The 19,669-nt window shown below is 36.2% G+C and overlaps 1 protein-coding gene across 1 annotated transcript in view; it reads left to right on the forward strand.

The window, feature by feature from the left end:
- LOC150092398 (laminin subunit gamma-1-like) overlaps positions 1–19,669 on the forward strand; it is a 245,090-nt gene that overhangs the window by 210,875 nt on the left and 14,546 nt on the right. Inside the window, exons 20-21 of the mRNA XM_090415061.1 lie at positions 3,769–3,968; positions 11,968–12,126. Coding sequence (XP_090271187.1) covers positions 3,769–3,968; positions 11,968–12,126 — 359 coding nt within the window. The remainder of the gene's footprint in view (positions 1–3,768; positions 3,969–11,967; positions 12,127–19,669) is intronic.

Genomic DNA, 19,669 nt, shown 5'->3' on the forward strand with positions numbered 1-19,669 from the left:
TAATAATACAAGATGATTTTTTTTTTCAGTATGGTATTTTTTACTAGTATCAAAGTGAGCAGTGGCTCTGCTGTTCAACTAAACGTGAATTAAACATTTTTAAGCGAGAGTCAGTTTCAAGAGTTGTGGGATGGGTAAATTTCAAAACTGTACCACAGAAGGAGACAAATTCATTCCTTTGCTTCTTCCCTAAGCAAAGGAATTAATTTTTCAAGTTATTAGGGCAAGTCTGAGAAAGAAATATGAAAAGACCTGATTCTTGATGGAGACCTAAATAGTAAAGCAGGAAGTGAAATCCAGAGCTACAGAAATGTTTCAGGAAAATTTGGAGAAAAGGGCAAAGCTAATAATAATAATAATAAGAAGAAGCACTTCCTGGATTTCTACTGAGGACACAGATTGTTACTAAAATGTTTTAACTGTTCATAAATTCACATGAGAGAGAGCATGTGCAACACATGAAAGTATTATCAATTACATTATTGTTGATAGTGATTTCCTAATATAGATTCAAGAATGTACAGATCTGAAATAAAGAGTGACCAAGTATTGTTGAACAGGATAAAAATGAGTATTCTAAAAGGAAAACTATTAATTAAAAATAATATTTTTAATTATAATGCAAGAAAACATATAATGTTCAATCCTTTCTTGTAGAAAAGTTTATGCAAATAATACCTAGGTGAATTTTTTGTTTATTTTTAGGTGTTGGGGATCTTTCAGAAGAGTAGGATCATCATCTTCACATTAATTCATTTCTAATTCGACAAGGGGTGAGGGTGGCAACTTACCCTAATAATCAATCAGAATTAACTAATAGCAATTCAAAATCAAATGTGCACCATTATAGACTTTTATTAATAAAATTTTTTGAAATACTGCTCACCAATTGAAGTCACTATAAACAACACATCAATGCTTAGTTGAACATCAGCACAAAAGACTAATGACAGAGATGGTCTTTTCAGCAAATCACACAGGAATTGTTTAGAGGCTAAAGTCAATTTTTGCTCTTTCTCAGCTTTTAGTTACCACATTCTTCATGAATATTTCTAATCATGTTACTTTGAGTGAGATGCACAAATGAAATGAAAATGGCTAAATATCAGGTAATGCAAGATTGAGTCTACATAAATTGAGCACATATAAACAGAGACCTTACTGTAATTAATAAAATGTAAATGAAATTATCATTAATGAAGCAATTATTGAATAGTGAAATCAAGTTTTGCATTAGTGCCATCACTAATTATTATTATTATTACGGGCGACTCCAGGGAGTCCTTAGACTCATCGAAGGAGGCCCTAAACATCATGTCCACACAACTATTCAACATTCTCACAATATCTATCATACCTTGCCTTGAACTCATTCACTGTCATAGCACCCACAACAGACTCTGGCAGCTTATTCCACTCATTTACCACTCTAAAAGTAAAGAACCCAGCTCTAACACTCTTGCCCAGCTTCCATAAATGTCCCCTAGTTCTCCCACCACCAGTCCTGATCTCAAAAATATCCTCTGAATTAATCCTCTAAAAATCCTTCAGCAATTTGAATGTCATTCATATCTCCCCTTTTCTGCCTATCAACCAATTTCTGCAACCCACAAATATTCAACCTGTTCTCATAAGGTTCATTCCATAGACCTGCTCTCATCTTGGTCACTCGCCTCTGGATCCTCTCCACCTCCTTCCGATCAAGAAGAAACCTAGGTGACCAAATCTGGGCACAGTATTCGAGATGAGGTCTTATCAAGGCTTGGTACAGAGGAACAATAATTTGCTTGTCTCTGCTCGTCAAAGTATTTTTTAGCAACCAAGTGATTTGATGAGCTGATTTAGCCACTTTTGTAATGTGTCCCCTAAACTTCATCTCCCTATCCACCAACACTCCCAATTACCTGGCCTTATCAATCTCCTGGAGTACAGTTCCACCAATGTGGTATGTTGCTGCTAATCTATTCACCCCAAAATGCATAACCTTACATTTGTCACATTAAATTGACATCCATTCTCCTTAGCCCAGAACTCCAATCCATCCAAATCATCCTGCAAGATTTTGACATCTTCTGCATTCACTATTGCCCTACCCAACTTTGCATCATCAGCGAACAAATGAACTGTTCCTCTTAGATCCTTCCCTATATCGTTAAGGAACAAATTAAACAGCAGTGGTCCAAGAACAGAACCCTGCGACACAGCACTAGTCACAGGCCGTCTTTTGGATTCTACTCCTGAATAAACTACTCTCTGATATCTCTCTATCAACCACCCATGTATCCATCTCACCAACCCTATATCCATTCCCATATGTTGCAGTTTACGGATTATAATTCCATGTGGTATCATGTCCAAGGCCTTAGCCAGGTCCAGCAGTATCACTGTAAACCCATTACCCTTATCAGTTCAGCCGTCACCATGTTATAAAACTTGAGCAAGTTACTGAGGCATGATCTACCCTTCACAAAGCCATGCTGTCCCCCTATACAGTATCTCATTTTCATCAATCCATTCCTGTATTTTTCCCCTTGACTACTTTCTCCAAGACCTTGACAATATTCCTGATATGCTGATCGGTCGGTAATTTGCAACAGTAGTCTTGGATCCTCCTTTATGCAGTGGAACTATTTTCTCCTCTTTCCACACCTTCAAGACTAAACCAGACCCGAGACTCAGATTAAACAACATGGTCAAGGGCACTGATAATTCTTTAGCCGCTTCACGTAAGACCCGTGCCAGTATACCATCCGATCCCACAGATGTATTCACATTAAGGTTCTGTAATAAGCTATTCACCTCCACTTCATTCATCACAATTCCCCTATAAACTAATGGTTCCTTCATTCTTTCAGTGTCACCACCTGGATGATATACTCTTGCAAAGTGCTCACTCAGTAATTCCACTATATCCACTGATTCAGTGACCTCCTTACCATCGGCATTCCTTAAAATCATTTGCCGTGTACAGTTTTTTTTTTGCTTGCAGCATATTTAAAGAACTGTTTGGGATTCTCTTTAGCTTGCATAGCTGGTTTCCTTTCATAATTCGCTTTTGCTTTTCTTACCACACTTGTTACCCTTCTGGCCTGCGCTTTATACCGTTCGTGTGCCTGCAGGTCACCTTTCTCTTTAAATTCCCTCCACAGTTGTTTCTTTTTTTGCAGCTCAAGCTTAATAGTGTTATTCATCCATTTAATCCCTACTTGTTTTACAATTCAGACTAGGTGTACAGTCAGCCATAACCTCCTATAAATGCTCCTTGACCAAGACTTGGATCTTGTGAAAGACTTGGATCTAGTGAAATAATAATAACAGGAATAATATGTTTCTTATTTAGGAATCTAGTCAACTGGCCTGATTGGGTGAGTGGATAATGTCTGCTTTCCAGCCTACTTCAAAATCATTTATAGCATGAATGTTTGTAAGTCTTGTAAGTAGTAACTGGTTTCATCACTTAGTGTGAGACTGCTGCCCTACTTGTTTGGAAGCCTGAAGTGGTTTGGAAAAAAAAAGTACCATGTGTCGTCTATATAGTAGGGGTTCCCAGATCATCTATTCATATCCCACCCATGGTATTAATATACTATGAGTATATTAATACCATGTATAGTCCCTTATAGATTGAAACAAACTTAAAAATAGTTACTTATATATTACAACATGAACCTTATTTGCATATATTCTGATTTACATGCCAGTTAATAAATATTTCATGATATTTATATGTTAAGTAGTTACCATCCTGAAATATCACTTAATTTTTAGGATTTGGCAATCAGGTACAAGAAAGTAAAGGTAAGGCTGATAATGCCCTCAAGAAAGTACCTCAGATTCATAGACTAATTCAAAATGCTGAAGATAAAACTCGTGATGCAGAAGATGCCCTCAGTGGAGCAATTCAAGATGCCATTGCTGCAAGAGACATCGCTCATGAGGCACAGCAAGTAGCTGAAGCAGCATCAAAGGTATGATTTAATAAGTAAATGATAATGTTTCTTACATTACTGTTTAGCACTACATTGTGAAGTATTTCGATATTTTTAAAACAAATTTTTATACCACAGATGATTATGTAGTATTATACTAATACTGAATAAACTGATAACATAAATATGCCAACTGCAGATAACTTTTTATGAAAATTGGAACAGAATAAAACTTTACCATGAGTGCAGCACTCGTGGTAAAGTTTGAGTAAAGTAAATTTCATCGTGAGTAGGAGTTGTCTTTAGCAGCATACGTACATATATTCTATAACAAGGAAAGTCATGAGGTCACATAACTGCAGTAAACTATAGAATACTAAATTCATGTAATCAATTACAAGGATCAACACTTAACAAATACACACACTCACACTAAAGAATAAAGGAGAACATTTCAACTAGTTATACAGATTGTATAACTCCTTCATATAACTCCATTGTATAATACATTTGTAGGGAGCACAATAATTCATCATGGCAGTTGTCCATTTACACATTACTTATCAATATTCATGTTTAATCCTTGAATTAATTTACTGAAGGAATGCCCATTACATCCACTAGCAACTTCTCATCCAGCATATGCCATGGAAAATCTTAGACTATATTCATAACTGCATTCGGTTGGTATGATATTATCTAGTTGTGGGTTTCTGAATCATCTTCATTGTCTCCATATCCCCCCCCCCCCAATCAGGGAACTCAAGGAACTATATCTAAACATGTGATCCAGATGTGTTCTTATTGATGCCACATAAAGAGAGAGAATAACTTATTCATACAAGTGTTTGCTTTGGCATTATAATTATTCATTGTGGCAACTTTACAATAATTTAATAGTATTATCCTTATAACAGTGTTATCACAGAAACATATTATCAATATTATACAGTCTCTTTATTCGAAGGAAGCACTTCCATTATGATACGACATTTGTCCTTTAGTTGGGAAGATCTGATTTTGAATCCCATTTAGGATGCAAGAAACCTTTATAAGATTGTTCAACTGAAAATAAGTCTCATATGGAGGTGGCAGAGTTTCCCTTGTAGAAATTACAAGTGCCTCCATTGCGTAATTGGAAGAACGATAGTACGGTGTGGTCTTTGATTGGAAAAGGTCTAAGTTCAATTCTTGTTGTGACAGGAGGAATTTTAATATGGGTTTTTTCAATTGAAGGCGAGTTAGCCAATTTCATACACAAGTAGCAGTGTTTTTTCTCCAAGAAACTTGGGTTTTTCATCCTGCATACAGACAAATCAGACTTCAGAACATATGCAATTTACAGACAAAAAAAAAATACTAGTGGTGGTGGTGGGCAGTAGATGCCATTGGTATAGATGATGATGGGAGTGATGGAGATGGAGAGTTGTAGAGTAGGTGCCCTCCCTTGATGGGTCTTTGGACCCCTTGGAGGTGTCACATAATAATAATAGTAATAATTACTTTTTCATCCCGCAAACTGGCTAGAGAACACCTAATGACATGATTATTGGATTCATTCTTGTAGTTACTTTGGCTGTAACTTCAAGTAGTATATTCAATCCAAAATGCATAACCTTGCACTTGGAAGTGTAAGTGACACTCATTATCATTTGCTTACAGTACCAAAACCATTCGCATCATGCAATGATTATGCATCAGAAATGATTCTGGTTATATCTCTCAGCATTAGAAAACAATGAGAAAACAATATCCTCCAGCCCATTCCTAGTATCATTAATATACAAACTGAACAGCACTGATCCAAGAATAGAACCCTGTGGTATCTCACTAATCACTTTCATTCTGTTATTCTTAGCCCCCTCCATCATTACTTTGTGATATTCCACTGTCATAGGTGTATTGTAAGCCTAAATATTTTGGCATCTCCATCCATACTAGTTTACACAATAACCTTCTTCATGGTATTCTGTCAAGTACCATCACTCCCATAATAATGTAGCATATCCATTCTTCTTGTCTAACTCAGTTGTCACTCTGTTATAAAATGAAACAACTTAGTAAAGCAAGAACTATTATGAACAAAACATGCTGTCCTTTATAGAGGATCATTCCACTGATTTCTGCTGAGGGTCATAACTGGCTTCTGCAATACCTCAACCACTCCAGAGATGCTGATTGGCCTATAGTTAGCTGCATCTTAACATTGCCTTTGGGATGGCTTTCCCTGATTCACTCTATAAATTCTCTTTCCCTCCTTCTCCTGTATTATATCTTTTACTTCATCCAGTCTATCTTCATGGGTGACTTCACCCATAAAGATTACTCCATATGTATCCATTAAACTAAGGTGTCTGTGCAGTCCACAGTATTCTCCTCCAAAGGTCTCCACAGGAACAATCAACTGTGTATTTTGTCCTGTTAGCCTCAACCTCACACTCATATCTGGAAAAAAAGGAAATGAGTGTGAGGCTAGCATGCAAAGCCATACACAGTTGTTTGACATGAGCTGTTAAAAAAATATGTGTATTAGAAGTAATGATGGATTTTATTGTGTTTTATTTCATTACCAATACAGTTTAAGTTTGCACTATTGAAATTTATAGTTTTTTGTATGATTGGCATGGTATTTTGTTTAGATATTATTGTCTTAGTGTTGTATACAGTTGTATCAACCATATTCAATATGGCAGCTGCCAGTTCTAACATGTTGTCACCCAGCCCACCAGCATTTAAAGACTACATTATTCATAGCATAGTTGATGATTTCTTAACAGCTTTCTTAGACAGCATAGGTTGGAGAGAACACGAGGATCAAAAGTTTTTGATTTGGTCATAGCACCAGAGGAACTGATTGTGACTGAGATCTCATACTTGCCCTCAGTAAGTGAAAGTGACCATAGTCCTGACTTGGAGGATGTATTAGCATGTACAGGTATCAAGGCAGAAGGAAATTATATGGAATTATATGGCAGGCAATTATCATTGACTTAGAAACCAGCTTACAATACAACAGATGAAAGAATTTGAAGGAAGAAAAGTCAGCAATGCATGGGAACTACTGAGAAAAAATTATTGACAGCAGTGACAGTTATATACCTCGAGTGAAGAAGATAAAGCAATCTGGAGTCAAATGAGTGTGAGGTAGAGGCTAACAGGACAAAATACATAGTTGATTGTTCCTATGGAGGCCTTTGGAGGAGGAATACTATGGACTGCACAAACACCTTAGTTTAATGGCTGTAAATAGAGTAATGTTTTTGGGTGAAGTCATTTGGAAGTCATATTTAACAACAGAATTTAAAGAGGAATTGCAAATGAAAAAGACATTATGGAAGACATATAAAGCGAGAGATGGAGAACATTTCCATGAGGAATATGTCTAGGGTAGGAAAGTAACTTGTAAGGAGAGAAAAATTAAGATATGAGAGGAGATTGGTGCTGCAATCCAAGGAGAATCCCAAGGACTTTTTTTTCACAGTGTGGTAAGTAGGAGGAAAAATGATTGTGAACAGATTACAATCCTGAATTGAGATGGCACTTGGGTGACCAATGCAGATAACATAGTTTAGCTATTTAATGAACACTTTATTAGAGTGTTCCAACCTTGGCACAGCAAGTTTTATTCTCAGAAGGATAAGGAGTAGTGAAGTGTTAGAAGTGAATGAAGAAGATGTATTTCGAATAGTGAATGGTAAATATTATCAGTAATGCAGGGGGACCAGATGGAATGTCACTATGTGTTTTAAGGGACAGTGCCATTAACTTGACTGTTTAATGAAGGTCTTGTAATGGGACAGGTTCTTGTAGAGTGAAAGGTGGGTAAGATAGTACCATTACATAAGGGTGGTGGTAGAATGGAGTATCAAACTATAGGACTGATTGTAGTTGTTAAGATTTTGTTGAAATTGGTAAGAACTCTTATACAGAATTGGGCAGATGAGTGAAATATTATTTACTTAGGTCAGCATGGATTTGTTAAAAGGTGTTCTTGTTTTCGTAATCTTGTTACTTTTTTATAATAGAGTAACAAGAGTAGTGTATAAGGGTAAGACAATACACTCGTTTTTTTAGATTTTACAAAAGCATTTAACAAGGTGTCACATAACAAGTTGGTTTTTAAGTTGCAACATATGGGTTTGGATATCAGATTAGTGAATTGGGTTGGTAACTGGCATTCTGGTAGACATTGGATTAGGAAGGTTACAAGTGGAGTTTCACAGGGTTTAACACTGGGATTATTACTATTCAATCTTTATGTCAATGATATTGTCATGGGACTACGGGAAGATATTGAGTTTTTTGCAGATGATGTGAAGCTTGGAAGGATTATTAGCATTAGTGCTGATGTTTTGGTTCTCCAAGAGGATTTGAATAGCCTGGAGAGGTGGGTGTAGATATCAGTTTAATGCAACTAAATGTAAGGTTTTGAAATTTGACATCCACAAGTGGAATGCTTTATACTCACTTGGGGGGCGTTATACTTTAAGAAGCAGAGGAATTAAGGGATCTTTGGGTGATTTTCAGAAAGAGATTTGAAGTTCCCAGGATATATTGCATTAGTAGGACTTGATGCTACACATGGACGAAATTTTGGAAATGTCAAGTATGACAGCACAAGTTTCTTAGAACCTTTCCATTGTAGGTGTCCAGTAGGTGGGTGATGTAAGCTACAAAATCAGCTGTGGATCTTGAATGCAGAATCTGTACTGGTGGTAACTGATTAATTTGTGGGCCTCTAAGTAGTGGAGGAATTGTTGCCTTTCTCTATCACCCTTTTTTGGAATGGGATGAATATGAGATTGCTTTCATGCCTTGGGATATTATACTAGATATGTATAATAAATTATAGAGACAATGTAGGATTGGTATTAGGTCTAGAGCACAGTGTTTGAGAACATGCCTTTATCAAATGACTATAGGAGGCATACGTTGCTTTGATTTGTATGGTAGGAGGTGATTTCCCTTGGAAAGAGGAAAAGAGTGATTCCAGGAGGTCAGTTTTATCTTTGGGTGAAGTAACAGTGGTGCCATCATAATGAGACATAGGTGGAAGTTCAGGAGAGATGAAGTTGCATCCAACAGCCTTAGCAAGCAACCAGAAATCATGACTTCCATTTGGACAGGAGGCAAGTTTTCTGCTAGTGGCCTTTATGAAATTGGATTTGGGTCTGCTGATGACTGATTTGCATATGTTGCATGCTTTGGTATAGGCAGAGTATGAAGCTGGAGTTCTTGATGTGAGCCACATGCAGTAAGATGAATTTTTTTATTTGACTGCCTTGACATATTTTTGATTGAACCAGGGCTTGGACAATGGAAAACAGACTGTTTTAAGCCTCGAGTCCTATGAGAGGTGCCCTCTGTGGGTGCTTTTGGCTAGCCTTAGCTGTTAGGCAAACCTAGTACAAACTTGAAAGACTAAAATAAATAAATAAATAAAATTAAAAAGAAAACCCTTTGTGGTCAGGAGCCACGTAAATTTAGCCTGTGTTCATTCAACTAACCCTTCCCATTACTCTCATTATTGCATCTGTCACTTTTCTTCCAAGATGCATGTATTTTCACCATTGCTTCTTCATATCTGCATTTTTATTTATTTCTCATGGTGATTAAAATCACAGTTCACATCACTGACTTCATCAGTATAATCACTATATACATGCACCGAAACTCTCATGCTTCTACCCTAAAGTTTCTAGTTTTCTTATCTCTTCACATTCATTCTGTCACAAACAGAACAACCTCTTCTCATTTGCCATCAAATCCATTCTGGTCCATCCATTCATCCATCAACTATGAATCCTCTTATCTATCAAAAATTGGTACACATTTAACTGTATTCGTAGCCAGGGGTGTAGTTTGGCCAGGGCGACGCCCTGGTACTTTTTTAAAACTATCGAAATTTTTGAATTCATTATAATAAATTATAAGAATTATAATAATGAGACTTATAATTTATAACGCATTTCCAGCTTTTGGTCAAAAAATAGCAGCTTGCCGCTCTTGTCATTTTTTTCAAAACAAGACAGTATATGGCCATTGCAAGAATAATAATGGCACACTTCATTCTCTGGAGTTTTGTTTCCAAGGTAGAGCCCTGGCACTGTTTCTTTTAGGACTACAGGGGACCCCTGTTCATAGCTTGTATTAATTTAATTGTATTCTCAACTTATGCCTATCATGGTGCAGCTTCAAGTTCATAATCATGACTCTTTTGCTCTTCCAGCAATTTTTAAGTCTTTCCTCATATCATATTTATCTGAAGTCATATACCAATGCCATAAACTTATTATTCTTATTATTAGTGCATATGTATTATTATTATCTGACCTCTGTGATATCAGAAGTCTCATCATGGGAGGCTCACTCAGTTGGTGGGATGTCTCTCATATTGTGTCTTTTAATATATATTTACCTTTTTATATCAATTAACATAATTGAGTATATTTCTGTTTACTGATTGAATAGAAGATTTTAATTATAGTGAATTTCTTGAGGATTAATTTCCTTAGTATGTGATGGTAATAGTACAAGGAGAGTATAGAATTGGCAATAGTCTTAGATATAATAACTGTAAATGAGGCATCAGGACTGACAATGGATGATGAAAATCATGTGGTGTTAACTTGGAACTTGGACAGTACTGCTATGAAAGATGACTTTCAGTAAAAAAAGAAAGATTTACTGTAATCTTCTACCATTTGCAAAGGATTGTATTCCTTTAATTGGACTCAGAGATGATTGCATGCATATGGAGAATCAACCAGGAGCATATATTCCAGATGTGCTAGGTGTGCACCCATGGAATAGCAATATCACTGATATTATATCTTTGCATTTATCCCTGTTAAAATCTCCCCTAATTGTTTTCTGGCTTTGCATGATTCCTAAAATTAAACACAATATGCTAAAATGCTTCATGAAGAGGGCACTTTTTTAATGCTTACCATTTCATCACATTTGCATTAATAGCCAGTGTGCAGTCACAAATATCACAGATACCTTTGAGCTCTTTGAACAGATGTACAGATGGCACAGCAGATCAAATTCTTGGCATTCCAGTGGTTTTAAACTACCAAGAAGGTGAGGCAGGGTGTGTGCTGAGACAATAGCATCCAGAAATCAGTGGCTGCGATTGGTTATTGTGTCAACTGATCCAATTGAACATTGTCACGAGTTGCTGTTTTTGTATTTTGAGTTTCATCTGTTTTGCGTGCGCGAAGTGTGAACTGATATGTGTAAGACACTGTTATAGACACACCACGCATGCATTCGATTTTAATATATAATTTTCTATAAATAATTTATAACTTTTTTTTGCCCATATTTATAATGGAAAACATTATTGATGATCCCTGTTTTCTGCCAGAGCTTTTGCAGATTGTATGATTATAGTTGAAGGAGGTTGGAACTTGTGCATAAATAAGTAAGTAAAATAAGTTATTTCAGCCTTTTTTTGTTCACTCCGGAAAAATAATAATATTCCAAGTGATTACTTTTTTCAAATTCTGTGAGTATTATATGGTTGTATTTAAAAATCGCATTAAAATTAAAATTATCCATGTCTCATTCTAGCATTTGCCAATGATGATTAATCTCGCCACGAAGAGTAAATTTGTGCTTCTCACATAAATGATGCTCGTGAAGCATAACTATTGTTCATTTGACCTTTATGTTTTCCAGATTTAAATTATACTAATTGATAAAGTATTTAGAGTTATCCTACGAGGTGAATTTTGTTGCACAGGTTTGAAGCTGTACACAGAACAGCTTCGAACGTTAATATGTTAATGCTTTAATGTATAGTTTTTTTTGTGTTTTGCAATGTTTGTTGGTAGTTCCCTCTTGTTATGCACCCAAAGAAGTCTTCTAAGAAGACAAAATTAGTTGTGCAGTCTACTTAATTAAAACAGTGTTTCTATTTTTATTTATCTCTTGGCTTATAGTAATTTAACCTATTTTTAAAAAATATGTCTCTCAGCCAAGTAAATCAGTTATATCAAATATATATATATTATTTATTTATTTTTAATAGAATTCAGATCAGATTCGTGGTGATGCTGGCAAAACTCGTGATCGTGCAGACAAACTCAAAGACCAGGCAGAAGATTTAGCAGAACAAATTATTGACACAGACAAGCGAATGAAAGGATATGAAGATCAGGGTGAACGTGATGGAATTCTGGCTAAGGAAGTAAGTTAAATCACTTTTGCTCTTGAAATTTATTTCTTCTTTATTTTTATTTTTGTACATATATATATATATATATATATATATATATATATATATATATATATATATTGTATACATGTGTATGTACACAGGGCCCAAAAAAAAATTTTACTTGCCATGGCATCAGTCTACTTTATACATTCTTTATTTTTTATTACACATTACACCTTTCTTTTAATGTGGGTTTAAAATATATGCCAGAACCCAACTCATTTGCATAAGGGTTTCATATATGGCCTCCAGTGTGTTTTTTCTTGGTTGCAAAATATGACTTATCAACTGATTTATCTGGAACAAAATACTTCAATGAAGGCCATTCCTGTGTATTTTCAGTAAATCATTCAAGTTAGAGAGATTCATTTGACTAAAAACCTCATTTACATGATGACTTGCTGGTATAATGACTACAATTTCAAGCAGTTCTTAGAAAAATGGAAACCTGTCATCATCTTTCAAAATGGTCTTGTTTAGTTGAATACTTCGCTAAAACTTTGAATTCATACAACTCTTTCACCAAATTTGTTGAAACTGTTTCTTCATTATCATAAAAATATTTCTTGAAATGTTTACCCAAAATCTTTCAGACCTTCAGGCCAGATAAATATATCAAATACTTAGGCAGCTTTAGCATTTTCTGATTCATTTTCATTAAATCTTTTTATCAAACACATTATTCCTTCATCAATTAGATTTTTTGTTCAACATTCAAATAGCTCTTTGCACACATTATCAAAATACCGTACGCTATTTGTGTTATCTAAAAATTTTTTCTCAAAAGGTTGTGGAGCTTGTCTCATTTCTTTCAGGACATTCAAGGTATGTCTACATGGTGTTTTATTTAACTTATTAATAAGTTTGCTTTTTGAAAAATCAGTGACAGTTGTTTAAATGCCAGCCTGGTTGGCCAAGTGGCTATTATACCCACTCTCCAACCAACAGATTGTGAGTTTAAATCTCACCATGGGCATAGATGTTGCGATTGTCTTTAGGTGGGAGATGACTTGCATCTCCCAGTGTGAGACAACTTCCCTGCTTACTGGAGGCCTGAATTGGCTTGAAAAAAGTTTCATGCTTGTCTCTAGAGCAGGGTTTCCAGACTAAGTAAAAAAATAAATTAAAACTACGAAAAAAAAATATATATATAATAAAATTGATAAAAAAAAAGAGTAAAAAATATCCAGAGCTCACCCATGTCAGATGTAGGATTATCTGAAGTGATCTCAATCACTGCATTCTATTGGCCACTTGCCTGTGGTATAGCTTCTACTGATGTGGCCTTTATTGGTCCCTTTGTTGGATACTTTTCCCTTGGAGATGAGCATATGACATGCACCCTGACATGTTCTGCTCAGTGTCTGGATATATCTCTCACATCTCTGAGTATATTTGTTTGATCAAAAGCACTTTGAGCACTCTCTAGGGTTAGAGGGATCTCCACAGTTTTAGGAGAAGGCCTGTTCATGTTATGCTCAGTGTCTGGGTGTATCTCTCACATCTCTGAGTATCTTTGAGTGATCGAAAGAAGGAGTTAATGGTCTTTCAGGTCACTCTCTGGGGTTAGAGGGATATCCCTAGTTTTTGGAGAAGGCCTGCACTTAAACAGCTTTTCCATGGATGTGGGGGAATTCGTTGAAGGTCTCAATCACTGCATTCCATTAGACGCCTACCAATAGCATGGCTTCTAATTCATATTTGTAGATTTAGGGACTCAAAAACACACGTGTTGAACAGATTATTTTATTAATTACAAATAAAATTTTATTTGTAATTAATAAAATAATCTGTTCAACACGTGTGTTTTTGAGTCCCTAAATCTACAAATATGAGTGCTGATCACCGTGTAACCCTAAAAGAAAGTATGGCTTCTAATGATGCAGCCCTTTGGTGGATGCCTTTCCCTGGGAGATGAGTGGTTCTTGCTGGCGGCTTGTGGAAGTTAATGGTTGGCCTAGCAGTGGATTTTAGCCTAGAGCTGAGGCCTCTGCAAATTTTGTCTGGCAGAACTACTGCTGAGATTAATGGAGCATAATGAGTTATAAGATCCTTCATGTTACTCATTGAGGTTAGAGTGATCTGAAGAATTACCTAATTTTTGGAGAAACCTTTACAAAGTTTTGGATAGTTGCCCTTCCCATTAATGCATAGCATCATACATGTCTGAAAGGGGTGTGTGTGCGCGCTTTTACATTATGGGATACTAAGACAATTGATGTGAGGTCATTAGCCTCTATATACAAGTAGCCCAGTCATGAAGATACTTCACATGCAAATTCAAACTTTGTTTGCTTACACTTGGATAAAGAACCAAGGATATAATTTCCTGGCATCTTTAATTTATAGTTACTATGACCACTATTACCTGAATACAAGTTTTTTTTTTTTTTTCTGTTGGCATTGCAGTTGTTACAAGATATTTAGTTGTAAACAGAAAATGCGAAAGTGTTTTTTCTTCTTGTTATTATTACACCATCCATGGAGTCGACAGACTCATTGTGGTGGTTCATTCAACTAACAACATATTTATCATATAGAATCTTAACATCCTTAACACTTCTTGTATTAACAACACATTCTAGTAATGCATTCAATTCACTGACAATTCTCCATGTAAAAAATCTACTCCTCGCACCCTTCTTCACCACACTTTTACATAACTTCCAGGAATGACCTCTGGTTCTTCCCTTCTCATCTTCTACTCTTTTTATAATCCCTCTCGATTAATCTGATAAAATCCTCTCACTATCTTAAACGTCTCTATTATACTCTTCATCCACCAAACTCTGCAATCCACATCTCTTCAACCTCTCTCCATAGCCAGCATTGCAAAGTCCCGATATTGTCTTAGTCACTCGCATCTGGACCTTCTCCAATGTCTCCACATTACATTGAAAACTAGGTGACCAGATCTGAGCAATAGTCCAAGTGTGGTCTGACCAGTGCCTTACACAGTGGCACAACCACTTCCTTATTCTTGCATGTTAGCGTACTTCTTATCAGAGCAGTACTATGATGTGCAACCTTTGCATCCCTAGCAATATGCCCTCTAAACTTCAGTCTACTGTCAACCATTACTCCCAAATCTCTAATCTCATCCACTTCTTGCAGTACGGCACCATCAATATAGTATGCAGCCTTATATCTCTGCATTCCAAAATGCAACACCTTACACTTATTGATATTAAAACTACAACCCCATCCTTTTTGTCCAAGTAAAAAGTATATTCAAATCTTCCTGAAGGGATTCAGCAGTGCTACTTATAATTCTTCCCAACTTTGCATCATCAGCAAATAATTAAAGATTCCAGGTTAGTCCACATGATATAACGTTTACAAACAAGTTAAACAGCAGGGGCCCAAGAACAGAACCCTGGAGCATGCCACTGGCTACCCTTCTTTTTTGAGACACTGCTCCATCATACACAACTTGCTGGTATCATTCGGAGAGCCAATCTCTGATCCATCTAACCAATATACTGTCTATTCCCATCCTCTGCAGCTTGTACATCAATTTATCATGTAGTAATCTATCAAATGCTTTTGCAAAGTCTAACACACTCATCACCTTATTACTATTATTATTACGTGACACCTCCAAAGACTCATCGAGGGAGGGCACCTACTCTACAACTCTCAATCATCCACCAACGCCATCTACTGTCTGCCACTACCACTAGTATTTGAATGAAAGTTCTTAGCGGTGAGCAACAAGCCTTTAAAAAAGTGACATCTGCAAATGAAGATGCCACAAAGGTAAGCTTAAAAATATCACAGGAAATAGTTTGTGCTGGCAAATCATTTACTGAGGGAGAGTTGATAAAAAATGTCTGATGATTGCCATTTCCGAATTGTGTCCTGATAAGAAAAATAATTTTGAAAATATTAGTTTGTCCTGTATGACTGTTCAGCGCAGGGTGGCTGATATTGCCGAGGATCTTAAAGATAACCTGCAAAAATCGGCTAGAATTTGTCTATTGTTTGCTTGCTATGGATGAAAGTACTGACGTGAAAGATACTGCACAGCTTTTAATATATCTAAGAAGCATTAATAAGAATTTTGAGGTGACAGAGGAGCCTGCTGGTTTGTGTTCAATGAAAGGAAGAGAGATCGCAGAAAATGTAAAGATGCGTGTAACTGAAAACTATCCTTAAATGTCAAGAATTTAGTAGCAGTTTGCACTGATGGTTCCCCATCTATGTGTGGAAAAAATGTTGGTGCTGTAACATTTATTGAACAGTATGCAGGTAAACCATTGACAAAATTTCATTGCCTAATTCATCAGCAGGTGTTATGTTCAAAGATTTTGCAGTTTGATCATGTGATTAAAGTAGTATTTGTTCTGGTCAACTATATTCGTGCTCGGGGTTTGAAACACAGAATGTTTCAAGCGTTTCTAGAAGAAAATGATGCTGAGTACGAGGATCTACCATACCACACTGATGTACGCGTTGGTTGAGCCGTGGTAAAGTTTTGTCACGCTTTGTCGCTCTAAAAAATGAACTAGTTGAATTTTGGGAATCTCAAGAAGATATGGAAAAATTCCCAGAAATAATGGATGAAGAATGGAATCAAGATTTATTTTTCTTGTGTGACATTTTGAGTCACTTTGAATGACCTTAACTTACAGCTTCAAGGAAAAAATAAGTTTGTTTTTCAGTTAATGTCTCTTATAAAGGCATTCAAAATGAAATTAAGTTTGTTTGAAAATCAACTTGCTAAGGGAGGTATGTCACATTTCTTAACTTGTCGACAGAATTCCATCAGAATATCATTCAATGGTGGGTGGAAAATATAAGAGGCACATATCACTTCTAAGTAAGGAGTTTCAGAAAAGAATGCCATTGAGCAATGAAAACGAAGTCTGCATAAAAGTGATTGAGGATCCATTTTCTGTCGAAGCAGGAAATCTACCTGTCGAACTCCAGATGGAAGTTATTGATCTCCAGTGTTCTGAACACTATCGCGTCAAGCATAGGGAGAGTACTTTACAAGAGTTTTATTCTATTCTGGATCAGGATAAATTTAAAAGTTTGTTGGATATTGCTTACCAAGTATTTTGTATGTTTGGGAGCACATATACTTGTGAACAAACATTTTCGGTCATGAACTTGAACAAAACCAAACAGTGTTTATCTTTAAGTGATATCAGTTTAGAGACCATATTAAGAAAGGCCACTTCAAACATGACACCAAACTTTCATAAAATAGTGGCAACAAAGAAATGCAATGTGTTACATCGTGATATTCTGAATGTCACAATGTGACATTCACTCACTGATATTTCACTGAGAATAAGTGAGATATTCTCACTTATGATGAAATTATTAGTAAACCTTTGTGTTTATGTTTAAGTGGTTTTTATTGAGAAATTTTGCAACTATATTTATCTGTAAATAATTTTGATTATAATTTTAATTGTAATTCTCTTAAAAATGTAAATATGCATATTAATTAGTATTTACTGTAGACCTACTAACAAATTTACTTACGTTTAGCTGCAGTGGACTAGTCTAAGATTCAAGGTCCAAAGTGATCTGGCCCTTGGTCAGGTGGTCCAAGTTGGGTTTGGCCCTCAAAGACAATCAAGTTGTGCAGGCCTGCTATAGAGCTTCCTATAATCACCTGCTTTATGCTTCCACATGTATCCATTTTTGGCAGTGACCTTTTCTTGTTTCACTTCCCAAACAAGTACCTCATGATCACTCTCTCACCAATTGGTGGCAATGTCAACATCTCATTAACAACAACATCTTGCTGAAGTTATCAGCAAATCCAAAACATTAAAGCCTCTAGTTGCTTCGATCATGTGCTGCTTAAGATACTTATCTCACAGAAATTCCACAAACTCGCTCTTTTTGTTCTCATACACTACCTCCTCCTTCCAGTCTGCATTCCTGTAATTAAAGTCTCCCATTAGGATCACCTTCTTTTTACATGCCCAGCTAATTTGCCTAAATATTTCGCAATCAGTATTCTCTGCATTCCCTGGCCTATAACAGCATCCTATCAGATATACTAACCTGTTTATTTCAACTTTGCACCAAACAGAATCAAAATCTGTGCATGCACCATCAGCTTCCACTCCTTGCAGACACAATTCCTCTGTAGTCATTAACAGCACTCCCCCCTCTTTTCACATCTCGATCCTTCCAGAAAATTATATATCATTCTAATTCTATTCCCGACATCACATCCTCCTCAGACAACTAAATTTCGCTTATTCCAATTACTTTTGGGCATACCATTTCAATCAATGCCACAAACTCAGCTCTTTTGTTTCAAATACTCCTTACATTTGTGTATAAACATAACAATTGCTGTGTGTTTGAGGCCATCCTACCAACGGCAACATTCTCTATTCTGGCTGCTATACCACACCTCTCTCTTTGGTTTGACCACTCCCGTTTCCCTGATCCTGACTGTGATTTTCATTCTTACCTGTCTCATCTTTACCTTTATGAATTCCATCACCTTCTGCTGCTGCAACCACATCTTCAACCTCATATCCAGCATCCTCCTGCTGTACAATCTGTTGATTTGTGCTATCCTGTGGAACAGGATAGCACAAATTCATTTGCTAATTAACTTCTTGACTCTGTGCCTTCTCAGAAAACAGTAGCCTTTCTAAATGCCCAATACTAAACCCATTCAAATGTAATCCATTAGCTTATATAAGATATATATATATATATATATATATATGAGAGTTGTTTCAAAAGTTTGTAAATTTCCAATAGATGGTGGACACAATTCATTCATTCATACTAGTGTCAGAACGTATCATCTTTTTCATGACCCGTGATAAAATTTTAGCCACCACGTGCAACGCATAGTTCTCAGCAAACATTTAAAATGACCGTGTTCGCATTTTTCATAAAAATGAAGAAAAACGTTTTATTTGAAGAAGTGGATGGCTGTGCAGATCAAAGCCGAGTTACATGCAGTTCATGAGGACTCTGCACTAACATTAAAGAGTATTTATTTTTGGATAAATGAGTTTAAACGTGGTCATAAGTCCATCAAAGATGAAGTGTGCTCCAGACACCCGACTGAGGTCGTTACGAAGGAAATGATTGACAAAATCAATGTTATTGTTATGGAAGACTGCCGAGTGAAATTGCATCAGATTGCTGAGAGGGTGCCGCGATTGTTGACTGTCAACCAAAAATGCATGTGAAAAGACATTTCAACATAGTGTTTGGTGATGTTTAATTGCAATTCACAGAATTTTTTGAATCAATTCGTGACTGTAGATGAAACTTGGATCCACCACTACACACTTGAGTCCAAGCAGCAGTCAAAACAATGGACAGTGCCCGGTGAAAGAGCACTGAAATAAACTAAGACCGTTTTGTCAACTGAGAAGGTGATGGCCACTGTTTTTTTGGGATTCCCAAGGAATTATCATGATAAACTATTTGGAAAATGGTAAGACAATAACAGCTAGAAGAACTGAAGAAAAAAATGGTAAGAACTGAAGAAAAAATGGCCAAGATTGGCACACAG

This window comes from Typopeltis vanoorti, chromosome 26 (assembly GCF_054136105.1).
Source record: "Typopeltis vanoorti isolate ZY-2024b chromosome 26, IOZ_Tvanoo_1.0, whole genome shotgun sequence".
In the NCBI taxonomy this organism is placed as follows: Eukaryota; Metazoa; Arthropoda; class Arachnida; order Uropygi; family Thelyphonidae; genus Typopeltis; species Typopeltis vanoorti.